Source organism: Varroa destructor, unplaced genomic scaffold (genome assembly GCF_002443255.2).
Source record: "Varroa destructor unplaced genomic scaffold, Vdes_3.0 BEIS01000006.1, whole genome shotgun sequence".
NCBI classification, from domain to species: Eukaryota; Metazoa; Arthropoda; class Arachnida; order Mesostigmata; family Varroidae; genus Varroa; species Varroa destructor.
The window spans coordinates 15,891,277-15,913,243 of record NW_019211459.1 but is presented as its reverse complement, the minus strand read 5'-3'; the positions used below and the strand labels follow the sequence as shown (position 1 = coordinate 15,913,243).

Here is a 21,967-nt window from a genome sequence, read left to right as displayed (position 1 = left end):
CCTCGTTTCTATTTTAAAGAAAATAATCTTGCTTGAAGTTTCATTGTCAATAGCTGGCCTTTACCTCGCTAGTGAGGCCCTTTACTCAGCGATTTTTGAATGCAGTTGTACTCGCTAATTCAGGTGGTTCTTTTCCTTGTTTTGGTAAATGGTGTTTGCGCACGCCCGTTTTGGCGCCTCTTTTTCGCCGCATTTTGTTTACTTTGCACTTCTGTTTTCATCTTGGAGCTTTGGCAAAATACTCAGTGCTCATATAATAACTGTGATAACAGTGCGAGTGATAACAATAAAAATTATATCGATAATTAATAATAGGTACTAAATTACTACTTTAGATTGAGTTGAGCATTTTCCTGTACCATAATTCGATACGTTTCCTCAATTTCGTCAGTTTAAAAAACGTCGCATTTCATTGAGCACCAAATACAACTTCCTTTCATCATAATTAATTAGTATCATGCTCGTATCTTGTCTGGATATGTTCGTGTACTTGCTTGAACGGGTTAAAAGCATACTTTTTATTTATCGCTCAATTACTAATTATTACAATATAATAAATGGATAAATATGGACAAATAATGGAAGTTACTTTGTTTTCTATTACACTTATTGCCATTATTCTACCTATTCGTTATAAGTATACTCAAGTATATATAACTTGTAGTAGCATTAATATACTATTTATTAATATTGTTTTAGTACAGATCATTTGTAAGCTGCGCCGAACTTATTCTACGGCTTTTCACATCCTTCCAGCTTTAAATACAGACTAAGGTCATTTGTAGGTCGAAATACGTTATTTTCAGAAGGCTTCCACTTTGAAACGCCTAATTGCACGATTTAGCTGTATATAACCTATTCAGGCGAACTCAAGAGACTAATCGTCTAGCTCATCAATAAGTAACCTCTGGAGAAGGATGCCAAACTGAAAGCAGCGCCAACTTATAAAAATATACGACAAAAACGTTATCATGTTAGATAGACCTTAGACTTTAGCTTTCATTACATAAGTTGGAAACCACGGCCGAAGACCATAAATGTTTATACAGTCTTAATTGGGATAAAAGATATGTTCCAGTGGCGTTCGTATTTGCTACCCGGACCGAATTCAGGAAACAAGAGGCAGTCCCCTTGGGGCAAGGTAGTATGCGAAACCAACGAAACGACCAATTCTTAGCATCGAACGGATGTTACAAGGATTACATGATACATATGGAATTATGTTAGCCCATGATGCGTAAGTGAATAATAGATAACTTTCTTGAAACAACAGGCTAAACCGCTGAGCCAAAAAAAACACTACTAATATATAATCTTCTTTCAGGAGATATGCTCTTGTTTTATCAGTTCTCTTAGGGTTCTATTTTGTTGCATCTCTTAATATAAATAAATCTGAGTCTTTATCAATAACGGGTGTTTCATACAGTATCTTGTTTCTTCTTTCGTCAGAACGAGCATAGTCGCAGCAATATTCAGCAATAATTAATATGCCTATTGCAAAGAATGTCAATAATACATATAGCAACCAACCATTTGCCTCGATGTGAACAGTGCCCATGAGTGAAAAAATTGAGCAATTGTAATAATAGTCGTAGAGTAGCTGATATCGCAAACAAAATCAATTGCAAAAACTTACGCATATGTAATTTTATCTGCCGTTCCTTTTCAGGCCGTGGAAACCTACGGGCATAACGATATAGATGCAGCGCTGGTAACTTAACGCAAAGCTCTCCGCATTTATTCACTGCAAACTATAACAGAAAATGGATCTAATTATGTACATCTTTTCAATACGTACGCGAATAACCAGAGCAATAGACACCTTCTCTCTCTAAAAAAAAGTCCTGTTCAGACAATTAATACCGAAAACATTGAAAAGCATCCCGACTTTGTCGGTTTCCTTTCTTTTTCCAATCTTTTAAACAGATTCTAGGAGAACTAGATCTCCCATATTTTTTCACTGTGAAGTTGACGCTGCGCGGCCTTATCATCTCGTTAGTTCACCTCAGTCAGTTACTGTCCGAACGCGTGTCCCCACTAGACCTCAGTAGACGCCAGGGAGCGTCTACCCCATTACTTGACAGGTGTCCGCTAGTTGCTTGATTTCTATATCGCAGCAGATGACTATTTCTCTATTTGCTATCTGAAGTTCGCTTTTGCCATTGTGCTCACGAATTAGTTGGGAAAACAATATAGACTGCTACTAAAATTTCCTTAAAAGTTTCTACGTCGAATCAGAGGACCTTGGCGTGTCGGATACTCCCCCTCCTTCAGTGCTTTGATATGCCTTTAAAGGTGCTTCGTGTAGCGATCCCGCCAGCCGTGCTGCTGTGGTCCTCCTGCAAGCAATCAAAGCAAAAACAAACTGTGGCAATATTTCAATGCAGGAGGAATAGGTGTAAGAATCAGCTGCCTCGGGAGAAAAGACGAAGAAATTTACTATTTCCGAATTTTTTATTATCTAAGGACGATTTGAAGGAAATTGCTTATTTATTAACTTGTAATGAAGCTACAAATTCCACGTAGTTAGAATATCCATCCCAATTTGATTTTTGCCAGTGTAATTAAGGACGAAGACACTGGCCAGAAGTTTACCTCTCTGGTACGCTTTCCAAAGAACTAAAACAGATGCCCTAAATTCCCTTCGTATACAGTCGACAGCAGACTTATTTGGTTGCAACAAAGCAGATATATCTTAGTTGTTTTCATTTAAATCAGTCAGTTTGCTGCATGTTCATTACTCTCTAGGTTGTTATCGCTTAAGAAGTACCATGGCATACTAAGTGACCAAAGATCAAAAAGATGCAATGGACATTTCTTTAGTATACGTTAATAGTACACTAGTCTATTAGAGGAGCTCACCTGAAGCCTACCGCTTTTAGATATGTACATATAGTAGATAGTAACAAACCCATTAAAGTAATGTCAAGACAAAGGTTGTCAAAGGAACAGTATATTGAGACGAAACTTAATACAATATCGAACTGATCATATGACATAGCTGACATTAATTTAAGTTTCTACCTCAGTTTAGAGGTCGAATGATTGCTCTTGATTCGTCTATGAACTTTTTTTTTATTAGTTTTCATAATCCATGTGGCCGCTCGTGTTGTTTCAAGCAGCCAAACGTTTTTGTAATACGCTGATATGCGTAAAGATCCTACCTTTACTTTTACTTTTTTCCATCTCCTCGCTGGGCCATACAACGAGTTCGTCTTAAAAAACGTCAAAATCAAAGCAGACTTAGCGTTAGAAGGAACTGTCTATAAAGAAGAAATTGTAATGTACAAGCCAGCAAGCTTATTTTTTCTACATTTTACTTTTAAAAAATACGATGCGTCCTTTTTGTGCAGAACCATATGCGTTAATTCATTAACCCTTAGCAAAAGTTGCGGACAATAAGTAAACTCGCGAAGTGTGGGGTGGCTCATTCCAGCAAGTATCCGTTAAAAAACCAGGGTCAAACACGGTATGCTTTTGAAAAAGAAAAACTAGCGGCCTATAGAAATACGAATGCAACATTGCACTTCGATATGCGATAGAAGTCGATTTCCAGATTTCCACCAAATAAATGAGAACAGTATTTATCGTGTACACTACAAATACAGTTCCCATTTTTTTTGGCTAAGATTTTGTGAACTTTTAGCACAAACTGTTCTAAAAGTTATGTCGCCACACAGTATATTTTCTCCTTTATTCCTTGCTTTTTTTTGCTTTTTTTAGAGGTCTAATTCTTTTCCATCGGTTCATACATTTGATTTATTTGTCTTCGGTGGTATATGTGCGTTAATTGTTGGCAGAAGGCAGTTATTTGGAAGTATTGCGTGTAATCCTCTCTGGTATTTAGCCTTTTAGGGCCGCTTGTAGCACAAAACCATTGCCTTCTATTGATTTCTGGTAAAATGATTCAGCTTATGCTTACCACTGACAGGGCTCGACCAATCGTTGGAACCGATAACCATATTGTAGTGCTTCGAAGATGTTTTGTTGAAAATCGGCAACTTTTCGTGTGATTCATTCGAGATTGCTTTGATGTACACGTGCGCATCGGTTCCGTAGCCTTCAATCGAGGTTACGGTCAAATCGCCATGCAGATACCTAATTAAGGTGAAACCACATTATTAGAGTACTCGTAACTGGCTCCGCAATCAGTTCGAGGATTGCTTGGGTCCCCCTCTATCCCGGTTACATTATTTGATTCGGATTGTAATCAAATGTAAGCGCGCTACGCTGATTTGCGCCGACCATAATGTGCACAATTTCACTTCACATCACCTTCTTTTTTATCTTTAAAGGTGTTCGCGCATTACCAAAATTTCAATAAGCAGTTTTGCTTCCTCTGCTACCCTTACAGGAATTTTATGGCCAAATAACGATTGGAGTATGTCATTCGAATGAGTGCGTCTGTTAACCTTTTTGGACGTTAGAGCTCCTCAGTATTGCTAAGCAGACAGTTTATCTCCAATTTGATGGCTTGAAATAAAAATACTCATTATTTATGAGTATTTTTATTTCAAGCCAAAAATAGGCAAAAAATAAAATATCTCGTACCTGGCGTATAGCCGTGACAATGGAAGGCCGTACCCATACCCAGCCAGCGGGGCTGAATCCGTCGGTGAAGGCTCCGGCGCCGTCGAGTACATGTACTGAAATAGGAGGTCGCTTGCACTTCGCGGTATACCTCCCCCCATGTCACTTAGCTGAAACCGTCACGTAGGCCATATGAAGGACAATCGTTACAACAATACACATGAGAAATCGAGCGCGACGAATAGGAAACGAAATTTTTTAGATCTTTCCATCAAGTATTAGCAGTTAACGATTTTTTTTCACATTGTAGAATCGTACCTAAACGAAGGCTTCTCTAAGGCTATTAATTCGGCACCTTGCAAAATGCTCAAAAACGAAAACAAACCCGTATAGTGATATCTTCTTCGCCTTTTACGATGAGGATCCGCAATGGCGGAAATTTGTCGGAATCAGTATCCGGTCCATGGCGCTCTACAACAGCTCGCATCGCGTTCTTGAAAAGCTCAAACAGGATATGATAGAGGTGTGAAGGCACGTAAACGATACGAACACGCTTATCTGGAAAATAGAAATTATATGACCAAATAAAAATTAAAATTTGTTAGTTGAACGTGTGTGTCTTCACATGAAACGTCGGTCCTATTTGAAAGTAAATAGACAGAAATACATGACAAATCCGCTGTACACATTGCATGTTCAAATTTGGTGACTAAGCGTGCGGAAAATCTTATAACGACTTGTTATGAGAGAACTGCATTAACCGAATAACTTATGCATTTGTTGTTTTGCAGTATTATCGTATGATGTTTTCCAAATATAAATTGCTCGTTTATGATACTGAGTAGTATTAATCAACCATCAATCTATTAATAATTAGTGAAAAACTGTTTCTCTCATCGACTTAGACATCGTAGGATTTGCGTAGTCAACGTACATTAAGAGTATTTCAAATATTTTTTAGGTATCTTAAGCAACGAAACGGAATTTCTTGTTTGTTTGAAGTCAAAAAACTTGTCCTTGGCTATCACTCAGCTTGCAATGTCTCCCAGCTCCTCACTCCAGATCTCTTTGCACACAGGAACCGTGAGATACGGGCACTTAGCCTCGTAGTAACGCAATCTTTCGTAAGTCTATCCGGCATGCCTGGGTTATTGGACGTTTTTGCCCTTCGATAAGAGATCTCTTTCATCGCCCGGCCTTTCATTTGCGCGAATATCTGCGCATACTTATAATGTAAACTCAATTAGTCATCACCGGGGCGACCTGTTCATATAAGTATCCTGCATGTTTCGAATTTTACGTCCCGTATCACCATTAGGCATTCCATCAGACAGGTGGCTCCCACCATGACACGAAGCCTATCTATGCACTGATCCGAACCTAGGCCACAGCAAAGATGTTATAGAAGGACCTAAGTCGATTCTGTCTTCCACAGAATGAAGAAAAAATATATTTTCTTCTATCTGTGGAATATGGACTTATAAGTCAAATCTGCCTTAAAAAATTCGTTTCAACTTTTCAAAAAGTAAAAGGAATTTTACGTTGCCGTTTTGAAAATTTCCAGCAGTTGAGCGGTAATCGCCGACCACTGACAGGTCGATATTAGAAACACATTACAGCATAACTGAAGCGGTTTACTTCTGGGAAATCTCACTAAAGATTAAACTAAACCGTACCCTAAAAGTATGGGGTCCAAAAATACAACTAATCTATGTTCTCACTTAAAAATTAATCGGCTCAAGGTTGAGAATAACAGGACCATAGGTGTATAAATAAGTTAATTGAATCCAAAATGAGTACGCACGTGCACTTCCTGTAAATACTTTAATCCTCAATATAAATTATTTATTTAATATGAATTATCTTAATATCTCTATTACTTCAATAAAATCTAAGCATACCTGGTGGAATGCATTCAAGATGCATGTTCGGTGACGTAAGATAGTACTGGTCACAGAGGAACTTGGCATTCTCGAACGCATCCAATGTTACCACTGTGATGTCACAGTATGGATCAATAACACCTACACGTCCACCGTTGCCTATATGAGGGAACAACGAAAGGTAATCGTTTGAAAGACCCCTCTGGATCTAGCATCACTGTCGTGAGTACATTTGGTTGGCTACAGTCGTTGACAGCTTGTCTTCGGTTAGCCAGTCTTCAATATCAAGTATATATTATGAACATGGACGCATCAACTTAAAAATACTATAGAGTAATCGTATTGTTATAACTTCCTGCTTCATGATAGCGCTACTTGATGCTGTTCACAATTAGATTATTGAAGATGACAATCACCTGGCGGACGATCATCCGCGTCGAGATCGCCGAACAGTGATGTATGCTGATTGATCAACATTCGTATCGATATCCGGGACATATAGAAGCGATCAAGGAAATATTGGATCGCATAATCTGTCGACAGATCTGTGGGAGTTGAGCGTTTTAGCTCGAGGACGCCTTCGGCCATAGTTTGGACGACATTCGAGTGCCGGTTGCGAATGGTAGTGAGCATTTCCGTAAAATCAGTGAGCTCTGACTCGCGCAAATCACCCTAAATACGAAGAATATGCGTAGTACGTAATCTCAATTATTTATTTAGTGAAACGAAGGAGGCGCTTTTGTCTACTAGATATTACTTATTGTCGATTTAAAGAGAAAAAAAAAATAAGCCGTTTGTCAAACGCTTACCAAGCATAAAACGAAGTGTCTTTTAAAATCTTACTTTTTTCTGGTCATATTGAACCATTTCCAGAAAACTCCGTTGATACCAGCTGTTAACTAGTTTAATTGAAGGCATTTCAAGTAATTGTCGTGGTAAGAGCTGAATCTCTTTCATAATATTCGCCAAACGAACTGGAAGCTCTTTTCGTAGGAACGAGCATGACTCGGCGGGGTTAGCCCTCTCCCCTGTTGAGAGATGCATAAAATTCGGTTAGATTTAACCATTTAAGATTTTATCTAAAAAGCTTCGTATGACACATGAAAGCATTTTCAAAGCAAACGTTACCTGTTAATTGCACAAGTTCCTGCCGCACACTTATACATTAAAGCCGTCAGACAAATTCTTCAATTAATGGCTATTACCCGCATATATGGTAAATCAAAACTAGAACTGTTTTCAAATAAGCTGTTACCTTAAAATTCCAAAAATAATACCTAGCTATACTGCTGATATAGTGGCGTTACTGATCTGCCATGAATTGGCCTAACAAAAGCACGCAGTTGCACGAGAGACCATGCGTTTGCTATGTTGTGAGCTTGGCAGCGAGTGAATGACACTACGAGCGATGAGCACGCACCTAGCATGGAAAGAGGAGGTCACAATACAATGTGATATGGCGATCGAATTGCATGATAAAGAAGAATCGTAAATACGCTCGAATATTATCCCTTGTTTATACGCAGAGATCTGTCTGTGAGCATGTAGAACCTTTGCCAACTGTGACATTTGTATTCAGCTAGATTAAACACCGTATTAATAACGCATTAGAGAGGTGCCGATTAAACCAATCGGAGCAAAAAATCACCCATTTAATATATGCTCTAGTAATAGGAAATTTTTTCTAATTGTAATTGTTTAGTGTGTGTGAAAAGAATACGAATATCGCTCACTTTTAATTTAGGTTTTATTGTATCGTGAAATTGATTCGATAGACAAATAACTATAGTAATTTCGGAATAGATGATAACCGTCGAACAACAATACTGCATCGTTTCTTAAATCATCCTTTTCGCTGAATACCATGTTAATATGTCTTCAAGTATATTATTAATTAATTGGGACTTTTTGATTATGTTATTTTTACACAATGCGTGTTTTCATCGAATCAATCATTGGAATTTTTCTCAACATCAATGCAAAAAATGACTACGCTCAAAATCAAATGTGATTTTCAAAAATATCCTAAGATTACTTTTAACAGTCTTGTAAGAAGTACAAAGCATATCGGCAGTGCCACTGTTAATTACATGAGAACGGAGTTTCAGTAATGATCGCGTAGGCGATCGCAACAGATTAGTGGTACGATGCTGTTTGCGTTTCATGACGGCTCAAAGCTGCCAGAAAGTGACTCAATGCAATTGTTTGGCACAAGAAACAACTGTTAAATTGAAGATTTTAAAAAATATGTCAAAATGTAAATGACTTTGGTGAGATTTTAAATAGTAGCTCTAGCAGAGATGCTTAAATTAAAATCAGAGATTATCTTCCTTTCAGAACACACATTAGAAACACGGCTAAATTTATCTCATTGCTGCCCATGATCCATTCGACATACATTTTGTAACAAAGATTCAAACTCTTTTGTACCCACAGGTATATATATATATTAGGCCATTACGACCCACTATAGCGGAGTTTTTTTTGGGCTAGCTGAGCCAGAATGACGAATTTTCAATCATCATTAAAAGCATTTTGCTTTTCATACATTTGTGTCAACACTCGGCCGGCTTCTGGACAGTTATGAAAAGATCCATAATGGCACGTAGCTACATCGGGAGGTTAAGGGGATTGAAGTCAACATTGAATATTGCTTTCCTCAATTCAGGAAGTAACTGAAGCACGGCGATCAGGTCTGGCGTTATCGCCAAACGACCAGACTGCTTTCGATTGCCGTGCCAACGATTCATAAGTCTCTCGAAGAACTCAAGACAGGGCTGCATTCATTATTTCATTGTATCTCATTGCAGCAGAAGTTGTAGACGCCTATTGCAAGTGTTACCCTTACCTCACATCCACTAAAATAAACTGAAACAGTTGTTTCACTTAAGTTTAGTTCTAGAAGATTGGAGTATCGTAGTTTAAAACCTCAGCAATTTCACAGTCCGTTTGTTTTATGGAACAAGGGATTTCGAGCAATGGATGTGAGCTCATGAATGTGTTCATAGCTGTTGAGTTTGCCAAAAGGTAAAGACGAATGAGGACGGTCTCTACGAGAGGGCAGTTATAGGCAGGCCTAGGTAGATGAACTGTGTTGTTGCAAAAGGGCAGAAATTCGAGTACCCTTTGCCATGACACTTCCTACGCAGCCGTTTTCTTGCTAACACTACAATGAACAAGGTACTGGAGCAACTTTGTCCCAATTGCTCCTCAGATTTGAAATCATACAGACTGATCTGTATCCGAAGTCACGACTAGTCCGGATGCCCGCTTGCTTCGTATCTGTATGCTGCAAAGAGGCCCACCAGCAAGGAGGTTAAGCTTCTCCAGCAAGAGCAGGTCCCAAAAATAGTATTTTCCTTAGGCCGGGCAACTCAACCCGATAGCCCGTCCTTTCCGACAATCTGAGGCGCTCCCAAAGCTGCTGCCTTAGTTTAAATATGGGCTGAACATCGTAATGCAAGCCACGATTTTCGCCATCGACGTATACACCGAGGGGCCAAACGTCTTTGGATAGTTTGAAGACGATGCCCCTGTTACTGTGTTACACAATTAAATATGCTTTTCATAGCAATAAATTGCACATATCCTGCTAGTTAAACGAATTTGAAAACAAAGCTCATTGTACAGAGACCTTTGGCCTGCCCTGTATTTATATACATAATCTAGTATTCTATTACACATTTGTACACTGCACGGTATAATACCAATGAAAGCTCTGCGGACTACATCTTGCTATTCGATATACTAGCCATAAAGAGAATGACCAATAAAATCAACGGTTATTAGTACAATTCCGATATCCTATTTTTATTTTAAATGAATAATTTGTAATTCTTCTTTTACTTGTTGTCTTCTCTGACATTTCTTTTTGTTACTGATTGAGTTAATTTGCTTCTCTACAGTTGGCAGTCGATGTCGTAATCTTTTAATCTGTACTAGAAGTTATTTTGTTTTTATTTTCATAAAAGTCCGTTTCTAATAAATGGAACTTTTACCTTAGAATTGCACTTGATATGAAATAATGGAAAATTCCAAAAGTCTTTAAAAGCTTCCTTGGGCTCTATATATTCAATATACTCAAAAAGTTCACGCCTATTTTTGATATATTAAAATATATATCATTATCTACAAATTGAAAAGCAAACAATGTGCATATACGGCTTTATTATAGAAGTTGGTCGCTGGCACATCCTGCATACTGTACCTACGTACATATTTTATGATCGTATACGTTCGTTGATAACATACCGAACTCAAGAAACTGTTTAATGGAGAGTGGCGAAGGATTAAACCGCGAGTAATGGTCGACGTGACGAACAAACTCTTTTGTTGTCGTTGGCGGAATCTGTGCACGAGTGCTCAGCCACCGCAGTGGCCCATTGATAGCCGGCCGCATTACTAGAATAAATATCAAAAATAGAAGTAACACAAAATTAGCCTCATACATTCTTCAGTTATTATTTCAGAACCACAGAACCAGTAGCGACCGATACTATAGCTCTTTATACCCATAAATTGTATCATTAACATAATTATTATGATCATGACCGCTGTGGGCCGTACACACCATTTGGCATTTACCGCCTGACGTCCCAGTTAAGTTCGTCGCACAACGAAAACTGTAGAAGCTACTGTAACTTCGAACTTCCTTATAATATATTTATCTTAAAAACGCCTTGTTACAAGACCCGGATGATTCGAGTTTAAAGCATAAACATGTATTTTTGCCAGGGGCGTCTAAAGATTACCCTCTTAAGCATGCCAGGTTACTGCATACTGCTACCAATTGTGTCGAAAACTAAGTGACGGCATTTTAGAGCACGATTAGGTCCCACACAATCCCGTTCCACATATAAGGCTTGTACTCTGTTGGTCCCCTTCGAGAGTTCTATTGGGCGTTGTCGTTACCTTCTATCAGATTTTCTGAACGCATGAACTGATGAATAGTGCGCACGACGTTTCCGAAAAGGACCTAGTAACTGGTCAAGCTCTGGGAGTTGATTCCTGTTTTTGATCCCAACTGGGTGTACTATTTCCGGGCGGACTTCCTGCCAAAAAGATTAGATTTACATGCTACCGAATGACAATTTCGGAAATAGCAGATTTTCAAATTTTTAAATATTTCTGGCATTCTTCGGCATTACCCCAAATAAAAATAGTTTGAACTTAAAAGTATTATGCGCATAAGTATTATTTATATAGTATTATTTGGTGATTTTTGTAGTGTAGTCTCATCGTCGAGATATGTCGGGAGAACGAGATCTCCAACGATACTTGTTTAACGCACTGGTGCAAAACAATATCGACAACTAATAAAACCGAAACACCCTCTCCCATAGAACATTCCTTTTTACACGGGAAGGTTTTTTTTTTACTAAACATCAAGGGCAATGAACTGGAGTATGCTTGATTCAATGAACGATAAAGCGTCTCAACGTACCCGAATATTTGTAACATATGTCATGCTGAGTCAAGTTCACAGCTTTTTCAAAAAGGCAACACTACTTATTACTGGTTAAAAAAGTGTTTACGCTGTGAAGCTGATTTCTGTACTATTCTCAGTCGCCCAGTCTACTCGACAAAGTGATAGATAATTACTATCATCTATATGCGGCAGCGATGTGTGCTTGCTAACTGGCGTAGTTAGGCTGCCAGTGTCCGACGCAGACGTAGCGACGCAACAGGTTTTTTTTACAATCCAGCAGCGTGTCAATGAATAAATATGGATTCTGTAAGATGCCTCAAGGACGGCCATAGTTTAAACGGTTCCTCTTTTCCTTTTTCTGTTAAAATCGGATCAGTCATCTATGACAATACGAACGTTATCAGGTGGTCCTAATGCACAGCAGCACCTCATAACTATGTCTAACATCATCTCTGTTAGTTGACTGTGTCGTCTGCTGTTGTTTGACTTCTTCAAAAAACCTTGTAAATCAATCTCGCATTTTGACGGATAAGCCTGCAACACCCTCTTTATTTTTCGTGCAACTTCTCGTTGCTCTTGCAAGACGCTGTGAATTTGAAAAATTTTGTGTATGACGTCAGTTCAACTCATTAAGGGTAACAATGAATATTCAATCAATGAGAAACGAAAGATGGTAGCTATCGAGATATGCGACTCATCGAAACAATATAAATAATGACAAATACGCTCTGTTGTGAAAGAAATGCGATGAAAAAAATGACACTGGATTGCTTTACTGCAGTTAACACATTACCGATGAGAGCGTAAGCGCTGATACCAGTTGATGTATCCCTCAGAAATGCAACAAAACTCTAGATCAATACCGCTCAAACGGGACGTCGACGTTCCTCATGCACGCCGTGCTTGCAGGTGGACTCCTTCGGCTGACCTACTGGTTGGCATTACGTATTAAGAATACGCGCACGACAGCGGAACGACGCTGCACCAGTGCTCTTGGAAGGACGAATTCATCCTACGTAGATTATACAGAGAATGTAGCTTTCTATGAAACTGATAAGTCTCGCCTATTCCGTTTTCCTACAAAACAGTAATCTTCACTAGGAATTACTCAAGTATCCTTAATATTGAGAGCTGTGTATAGCCTGTTAAGTTAGAATCTAACATCTTTTGTTGACGGTATGTTCACTTCTTCGTATCTAAATGGGTCTCCGATGCGCTACCTGAATCCGATGAACGTCACTCCGACAATAGGTTAGAAACAATTCTCATAGGGATTCAACAGAACTTGCTTTTGTGTAGCTGTCACTGTCGCTCTAACCTGCATGTAAGCGGTTTTTTTATTAAGACCAATTATTACTCATAATTTTCGCCATGCGATCTGAACATTCATCGCGATGTTATTGATTCTATTTCCTTCCTACTTTGAAAATTCTAATTCAATCAGACCTAACTAACGGCAATTTTTGCAATAACGCAACCTTCCAGGGTGCGCATTTTCTAAAGCACAAAACGGTGACATTAACAATCGCTGACGTATTCGTTGCATCGTAATGCAGCCCAGCTGTTAGTCGATGGCATGTCACCTCACGGAGATAATGAACAGTAACCGTTAATCGTTCTGCCAATAAATTGTTCGACTTCAATGCGCGAACTACGTTTGCGCTCCGTTTATTTAGGTTATGAAAACGGTACTGTGAGTTTCTGTAATCACAATAATAGTGTTGACGTTTTCTTTTTTACAAAATTTGATCCTTGGCGGATACTTAAATAAACAACAATAATTACTTAGACTTCTGGTCAACGAAAAAAAGGTGTGATCAAACTCCATTATCCACTATAGGTGAATAATTGCAACTGTACTGACTTTAAAAAATGTTAGCAGTCAAGCTCACTTACTTGGGCATAGACTAGTTTATTATATAGACTGAGATTTATTTCGTTCCGATGCAGCTAAAATGCCAGCTAACTACTTATAGAACACAATCCCTCGATTGTTCAACACTGTTAGGCGCTGTGACAACCGTTACTTTTAGCCAAGGTGTATAAACTGTTAGCCATACTTAATTTAGGGCTGTAGCTTGCTACCATCAAGCATCAGGGAGAGCTCTAGAATAAACACTTCATTCTTCAACGTGACATTCTAACGGCAAGACCTTAAAGAACATCTTTCCTCATCAGCGCCAAATGCGTACATACAACTTTAAATACCAATGGTAGGATTCAACAGCAATGTTCACACGTGCATATCCCTACACAACTTGTCAGCCCAACTCCGCCCTTTTATAAAGCGTTTTACGTGCTGAATGCTGTCTGCCTACAAATCTATAGAGCTACATTATAACTTCCAAATACATTTGATTATTTCTATTATAATATATATCAGGCGTCGATGTTCTATATCAACCAGGTTACACATATCGTGATCTCAATATTAAATTAGGTACCGGGCAACTTTACTGCTATGCAAAGACACTTCCCTGGGACATTCTATTACTTTACCATTGTATCCAAGGGTCGTAGCTTCCGACAAACTATTATCAGCTTCTGTTTTGCTGGATGCCGGCCTGCCAAGACCGTTGCTTGCTGTTGCCTACTTGCCACTTATGAAAAAGACGGACAAGCTATTTGGCAAAGAGAGAAAAACACGAAACAGAACGATAACAATACACGTATGCGGCCACTCATGTAACCTGCCTCTCCTTTTCTCATTAGTTTTATCCTCAGTTTTCGTGACCTTGAAAACGTGGTCGACAGCTCACTTACACAACGGGACATAGGATTGTCGTCTGAAGTCCCAAACAGAACACTGTGATACTCATTTACGAGAATGGGTACTTTATAATAGAACTACTAACACCGACCAGTATACGAGGGTTCGGATACAAATTCATGGTGTGTGATACGCAAGATAGCTTGCAAGTAATCGACTGGGCGCCACGCTGTAGTTGTTGTAATCCAATGACTGAAGGCTGTTACTATAACCAGTAGTCGATTCAGTTTATCTTGATGGATGACTAAGTCGTGTTTTAATCGTCATCGCTAAGTGAGTAGAGAGGTTAAACGTATTTATATTTAGCAAACTTCCAAGGCATATCCAGAGTTTACCGAAGGCAAACATTAAAACGCACGTATAACGATCGTTACCCTAGAGAAAAAGCCACTTTAACCGCTTCAAATACAATGTCCCCCACAGAAACATTCGGTCTATTTTCTCTTGACTATAGTGCCGATTTGCCCCTTATGCAAGCCCCTCTTTCTCTACGCTGCGTCGCTGAGTCTGGAAATCGGTCTTTTAACAGCCTCTTCGGCTCCTTACTTGTCGATGAATAAAACAACAATTACAGTAGATGCACCCTTATAATGGCATTTGCTATCGCTGTCAAGACCGTCACCTCATTAGCCGCTTACCTACCAATATTTTTCTCCGCACAATGAGTCTAAACAGTCGTGTATGAGGAACTTGATTTTAATGGAAGTACATCTGTTGCATTGAGCGTATCAATACTATAGGGTTAATTTCATTTAATGCAGCACCCAACGTGTAATGATTCCACTAAACAACTGAGCAGAAGTAAACCGATGGATTCTTTCCAATGCACAAGAAAAAGCCAGAAATTCGATCGTACGTGATAATTTCAAACGGCATTAAAACATTATAACGTTTGCTTGGCATTTTCTTTACCCGTAATATTAACGAAACATCAGCTATTAGCTGAACTGCGGTTGATTGGCTGTGAACTTCCGCCTTGTAAATCAGACAGGTGAACGAGGTATCAGTTCTTAAGCCGCTGTTAGCAGCGACACCCATGACTATACGGTGATCGCCTAAAAATTTGCTGTCTCCTTTGCTTCGGCTTCTGCTTCTTCGCTTTCCATTTGATTTCGCGTTTGGCAACTGAGTCTGTAAGGTTACAGAATGAAGCCAACGCGCCCAACGCTGGCCACTTTCGCTATTGTACGTCGAAGTGACCACCCGTTTGTCAGTTTGTTTTCCTCTCCCAACTAACCGCAACTCATAACATAGCTCACATTCGGGACAGCGACCAGAGAACGTTGGGACGCATACGTGCACATAGCAACATCACTTTTCTACATCTTTCCGTTCAGGTACATCCTCATTCTACTAGATTAATTAACTTCCAGTGATCACAACGTAGTGGCTTCTTCTATTATAACTCTGGTTCATTACCATCACTATGACTTTGCTGTCAATATCACTAGCCTATCTCGCGTACACTGCTTATCTACTACGGAGACCACTAACAGCGCGGGTCACAATAAAAGTACAAGAAGCAGTACTATTTGATACAAGACATCATTCGCGAACAACAGGTCACTTTATCCATAACGAGCGACTGACGTCAAAGCATTTACGTTTACGACGCAGTAGACATATTTCGCTACTACCTTTCATAGCCAGCCTTCTCCCTTACTGTATGTTGTTTTGGTCATAACCATGTGTTTTCTAGCGTTTCGGTGCGTTTGTTTGTCCAATCCACATCGCGAACATCGTTTTGCGCGCAGATATGCACGCAACTACTTGCCGGTTAGGCTATGTTATTAGAAGCAACGGCATTAACAGTTAAGCTGTAATGATAGTTGAACTTAGGTGAAACATCGTTCTCCGGTGAGCAGTGAGAGTCCCCTCTAGGCATCGTCCAACCTGTTTCCCAGAGATGCCCTATACGTTTGTACAACTGCGCTTCCGTCTGTACTCTCTGAGCTGATCGTTTGCGACGTCGGTTCTCTTTTGCCCGCCAGCAATTTCCTCTAGGGGTCGGAGGCTGCAGCTGTTCTTCAGGCGATGACGCCGGCAGCATAGGCGGGGTGTCAACGCTGTCTCATAGATTTTATGTCAGAAACGCGACGAAAAGCAACTGCCAGCATCAGCGATGGGCCATCCAATGCGCTTTTGACCGTTGGTGACAGTGGTGGCAGGGAAAGGGCAAAAATAAACTGGGTAAGTTCGCAAAACTAACTTCGTGTCATAAATACGACCACAAATAATTAGGTTGGAAAAATATGCAGAAAGCAAGCGCAAGTTTGACCTGTCGCCACTGTCACTAACTCCGCAATTGCGCAAGCCTTAGTGTTTCAACTGTTCGAATCGTTGTAATTACTGCAACATTTCGACAATCGCCGATCAGTGCTGTCGTTAAGCTGTAGCTTAGTTGAAACGACACTGATGCTTCATCGTTAATTGTTGATAGTTATTATTATAATGGCAATTGAGAACACCCCCAGTCGATCAATCTATTGTCATAATTCGCAGCATCACTTCTGGGCTGCCACAGATAGATGTTATAGCGACAGTACTAAGCTTTGGAAGAACAATTTTGATATTCACCTAAATTCTGCGCTACCCATATGACCATATATGTTCCGTGCAGCAACAACAGCCTTTGGGTCCTTTTTACAACAACTATAGCACTTACGAACGCAGCTAGGACCTGATGGTTATCCGGCAAAGACACTGATAGACAATCCCTTCTGTCTTTGGTTGAGTTTGCGCTGGCTGACTGCATCTACCAACGCCCGCCTGCTAAAATGATTCGAAGGACGCAAGATTAAAAAACCCGCGCGCTGTTTTTCGCATTTCCGATGAACGCAGAAAAATACCACCTGTATCATTCGGTTTGTTTAGCAACGCTATATATAATATTCCAAGTAGCACGAAGATAACGATCTAGGTGACAGCTTCCGAGATACTCCCGGCAGCCTGGACACTCAGTAGGTAAAGCCGTCAACTCCACGCAGTCTTGAAACCAACAACAGTCTGCTCCGTACCAGAAGTGCTCACCCCTTTCCCTCTCCCATTTTGCCCTCCTTGCCGAATCGTGGTGGTATCACATTTTTAGTGTTTTGATTAAAGAATACGTAGAGGTCTTTGCGAAATGGTTTCGTTCAGTGTTTTGACGACTGTTATAGCTATAGTTGCTATCATTTGTAACGTAATAAGAGCTAAGGCAGCTGCACAAGAAAAATCATAAATTAAAACCTGTGGGAAAATCGCTCCGCCGTGCTTACAAACAAAGTGGAAAGAGGCATCAAAACAAGATACCCACAGTAAACTGAACCGAGTACAATCCCACGTGGCTTAAATTGTTGTTAAATTGTTGCCAGTGTAGAGTATCGCAGTGCGCAGCATGCCTTGGAGATCATACTAGGTAGTGCGTTTGTGCTTTGTGCTCCTGAACTGTAGGTCGGTAAATCACTTTGTTATACGGTCCGAGTGAGATAGAGTATGCCGAAGCTTGTGGCAACTGTTTGAACTATACAAATTCGAACATGTCGTTCTTTATCAAGGCTAATCGTGGCCGAAAATGGAACGATAAACATGGCAAGAGTGGTACCAGAAGCAGAAAATTTGCTGCCTTGCCTCCGCCTGTTAAAAAATCAAGTACGTGTTGTAGATAAGATTAAGCTTATTCTGAGTGCTTTCATTTGTTAATTGCCATATAGTGGTTGACTTACTGGATGTTTCTGTCATAGTTTCAACTGTGTTGAATTTTTAAAGAGTATTCTACAGAATTATTCGATTTAAAAAGGAATTTATTAGCAATCTGATTAATACGGGATATGTTTTGTTCGTGTTAATATTGTTTAGTGAAAGATTTAAATTTTCCTTAGCACTGAATAAATTTCCAAATCTATATTATTAAACAGAATTGTTCGGCATTACATAGCGACGCTGTTTGCTAGGTAGGATCAGAATAGAACTATTGGATCAAACTGTGTTGACTTTTGATGAATTTCAAGGAACTCAACTTGACTAAATTTATATATACGAAAAATGACTAAATTCATATACACGAAAAATGGCAGGTTCTAACCTTTAAAGACCTATTTCGCTGCACAGCCGAATGAAGGCTTGATTTACGAACATGCTATGCGAAGTATATAGGCCTACCCGTAGTTCCGCTAACGGCAAAATTATAGAACGCAGAAATTTCAAGCGCTTTTTCATAGGAAGTAAACATTTGAACAAAAAAACTAAATTCAAATGGATACAGCTTGTTTACTAATCGACTTAGCAACTTGCAGAACGTGACCTGGAAATCAGTTCCGATGAAGATGAGATTGAGGATGACTCATATAGTACGTTGCGGTTAGGCGAAGCTGAAGGTAATGCAAGCGATTCAACAAAAAGCGACTCCGACGCAGACGTTGAGGAGACGGCAGAGCAGAAAAAGCTTCGTTTAGCTAAGGCGTACCTCGATGAAGAGCGAAGAAAACAAGCAGAAAATGACGTTGACGAGGAGCTTAAGCACAATCTTATTGCACATAGGTCAGTTTATAATTGGATCTGTATTAATTTTGCACGAAATGCATCTCCGTAATGCATCCTCAACCATCAATTTTAGTTGAAGGCGTAGCACTGATGGAGTCACGAAAAAAAAATGATAGTAAAAAAATAATTATTAAAATTATAAATTTCCTCAAACGAAGCCTTATTATATGGTTGTAGTAGACTTACACTTTAAATTAAGACTACCACGTAAACCATAATATGTACTGTGCCACTACAGGCTAAAAAGGGATCTGTTGGGGCAGGCGGGCCGTCTCTTCAAACCGCTAGCTCGTTCAATTCAAACTGTACAAAAGGACGCCATAGTTCGTCTAAAAAATCAGCATCGTTTGCCAATTACACGAGCTGTTATAGGCCCTGACGAAAAGGTCCTGTTCTCTGCCTCCAAGGATGGGACACTTGTCCGGTGGTGAGTACGATTGAAAGTGCTTAATCAGTGTTTCACCTTGTAGACATCTCTTTATGGTTATCTCTGGATTTCAAATATATATAGAAAGTGAATTAAACCGATCAGATACGTTCGTAAATTTGAATGTAAAAACACATTTTTTTTACTTTAAAAACTTTTAACGATAATGTATATTAACGGGAAACAGTTGTCTGTTTGATGTCGGCGGTTTTACCTCTTTTACTAGGAGCGTCGATACCGAAAGTTGCCAGGGACGACGGACTATACGGGTTAAAAACGCGCATGATGCCGCCGTTCTTGCTCTGGCCCTTTCATCGGATGGACGGTTTCTGGCTAGTGGCTGTGCGAAGAACGTGCTTACCATTTGGAATCCTGATTCGCTTGAGAAAATGCACACCTTTGGCACCGCTCAGCATCGTGGCAAGATCACAGGTTAAGATGGGGTGCCGCGTTTTTCTACGTTGCTCGAATCACTTTTTGATGATCCCTAGGCATTCCATTAGCATTATCACGCAAGACAAGAAAGAATAATAATGATTTATCAAATTACGAGGTAGACTCTATTTCCGTACAGTTGATTTGTACCTTTAGAACTGGTAATAACCTCGAACAACATGAGGTGGCATTGTTTTGTTATCTCGCCCTAGAAGTAGGCGATTCCTGTGATCTCCTTGTAGTTTCTTCAGTTAGCCGGTTTCCAGCTTAACTTGTTACAGAGAAGAGCGACGACTGCTGGGCAGGCTAAAAAGACGGCCAACTAGAAAGCTAACTAGACAAAGCAGATTTCGAATCTAAGCAAGTCGAACCTGCCAAAATTGGATATCAGTGACTTATAAACTAACTGTACTTTGTCGTATATTTTCTTGTTCCGTATAAATTTTGCGCTGTCGGTGAAACAAAAGGTTTGGCATTTCGTTACGGAACGCATCAGCTCTTCAGTTGTTCTGCAGACCGTACGGTGAAGTTGTGGAACCTGGATGAAATGGCTTACGTTGAAACGTTGTTTGGCCATGAAGATACCGTTACATCCGTCGATAGCTTCATTAAAGGTATCGGAAATGAATTTCCGGCAAAACGTACATACTCACAATGTACGATATGACATTAACGATACAACTACTATGTTATTTTCTAAAAAAGCTTAGTGAGCTCGGAAGTAAGAACTTACCAATGGCACCGTAGGGGTTTGAGTATACTTTTTCATAAATTCAATGTTACATCATGGTCTGGAATCACGTTTTTTCTATTGTGCGTTCTGCGTGCAGATCGTGCGCTGACATCGGGCGGACGGGATGGAACGCTTCGCTTGTGGAAGATTCCGGAAGAGTCACAGCTCGTATTCCAAGGTAATCAGTCATCGGCTGATTGCTGTGCAATGGTAAATGATGACACGTTCGTATCAGGCCATGACGATGGGAAAGTATATCTCTGGAAAATAATGAAGAAAAAGCCCGTTGCAAGTGTTACCGTTTCAGCCCCTGGCGAATGGATTACAGCTTTGAGCGCTGTACGATCCAGTGATTTTGTAGCTGCGGGATCGAGTTGCGGATACATCGCACTACTCATGGTGAGTGAGATCTTATTATCACGAGTGACAAAGGCCTCATTTAACAAGATAGTTCTGCCAGAGAGCTTTTGTCTGTTTCATAGCAAGCAGTGGTTATCTAACAACATTGCTTATAGAATATATATGTTAATCCTAACAGGAGTTAATTACCTACTAATACGATTACGTATTTGGCGATATATTCTTTAATCCTATTCACGGTGATAGGTGGTTAACAGTGAACGCGGCTCTGAAGGCAAGCCAGCCCTGGAAGAAGTTCAACGGATCCAGTGCATTGGTTTCGTAAACTCATTGGTCTTTTCTGCTTCTTCCCGACTGCTTATTGCAGCAGTATCGCAAGAGCACGCCCTTGGTCGGTGGCAAAGGATCAAGGAGGCTAAAAACGCCGTTCAGGTGTTTCCCTTGAAGTATGATACTAATTATAACCAAGATAAGAAGGCGGTTTTGGATAAAGCGGCCTTAAGCGATGTACGAGAATTAATATCTTAGCTGTACAGAAAGCAAGTTTGTTTTTCAGTGATTCGCAGAAAATAATGAATAAAAAAAAAACGTTGCTGTAAACAGGAGATGTTTTTTTCATGTCTCTATTGTTCTATGGAGGAAAGATTAATTTATCAAAATTTGGAAGTTGTATATCGTTTTCGGCATTTTTTATTCTCCAAAGAAGTGCCTACAGACGCTTGATAACTGTGTATGAAGTTGACGCTCACTTAATCGTAACTGTAAGAAGCGTAGTAACTAGCGTCTTGAGTATCTAGAAAGCAAGCTTATATCAACGGTGCATTGTAATTATTTACGGATTTAAAATTACGATAGACCTGGCGAATTTGCGTAATTGCAA

The 21,967-nt window shown here is 39.7% G+C and overlaps 2 protein-coding genes across 16 annotated transcripts; one reads left to right on the top strand and one right to left on the bottom strand.

Moving 5' to 3' along the window:
* Window positions 1–652: 652 nt before the first annotated feature.
* Window positions 653–17,555, bottom strand: Pdk (pyruvate dehydrogenase kinase). 12 transcript variants are annotated; one of them, XR_015330156.1, is made up of 11 exons: window positions 17,189–17,555; window positions 10,665–10,814; window positions 7,257–7,441; window positions 6,830–7,085; window positions 6,432–6,572; window positions 4,916–5,088; window positions 4,552–4,700; window positions 3,923–4,098; window positions 3,165–3,215; window positions 1,637–2,339; window positions 653–941 (listed from the first exon to the last, which is right to left on the bottom strand). XR_015330156.1 is itself a non-coding variant. In XM_086992783.1 (11 exons), the coding sequence occupies exons 3-11, from the start codon at window positions 10,810–10,812 to the stop codon at window positions 2,290–2,292; spliced, it is 1,329 nt and encodes a 442-aa protein (XP_086848909.1). In that variant the 5' UTR covers window positions 10,813–10,814; window positions 14,341–14,880; window positions 15,524–16,286; the 3' UTR covers window positions 653–2,289. The 12 variants fall into 12 exon arrangements, 11 of the variants coding, with proteins under 11 accessions (XP_086848909.1, XP_086848910.1, XP_086848908.1 ...); XM_086992783.1 differs by lacking the exon at window positions 17,189–17,555 and adding exons at window positions 14,341–14,880; window positions 15,524–16,286 and having other exon boundaries at window positions 653–2,339; XM_086992784.1 differs by lacking the exon at window positions 17,189–17,555 and adding exons at window positions 14,341–14,627; window positions 15,524–16,286 and having other exon boundaries at window positions 653–2,339.
* Window positions 16,326–21,692, top strand: U3-55K (U3 small nuclear riboprotein factor 55K). 4 transcript variants are annotated; one of them, XM_086992780.1, is made up of 8 exons: window positions 16,326–16,468; window positions 18,044–18,241; window positions 18,886–19,129; window positions 19,371–19,559; window positions 19,747–19,991; window positions 20,462–20,608; window positions 20,825–21,126; window positions 21,334–21,692. In XM_086992780.1, exons 2-8 carry the CDS (start codon window positions 18,130–18,132, stop codon window positions 21,613–21,615), a joined length of 1,521 nt encoding a protein of 506 aa, XP_086848906.1. In that variant the 5' UTR covers window positions 16,326–16,468; window positions 18,044–18,129; the 3' UTR covers window positions 21,616–21,692. The 4 variants fall into 4 exon arrangements, with proteins under 4 accessions (XP_086848906.1, XP_022668260.1, XP_022668261.1 ...); XM_022812525.2 differs by lacking the exon at window positions 16,326–16,468 and adding an exon at window positions 16,658–16,801; XM_022812526.2 differs by lacking the exon at window positions 16,326–16,468 and having other exon boundaries at window positions 17,617–18,241; window positions 19,786–19,991.
* Window positions 21,693–21,967: the final 275 nt, after the last annotated feature.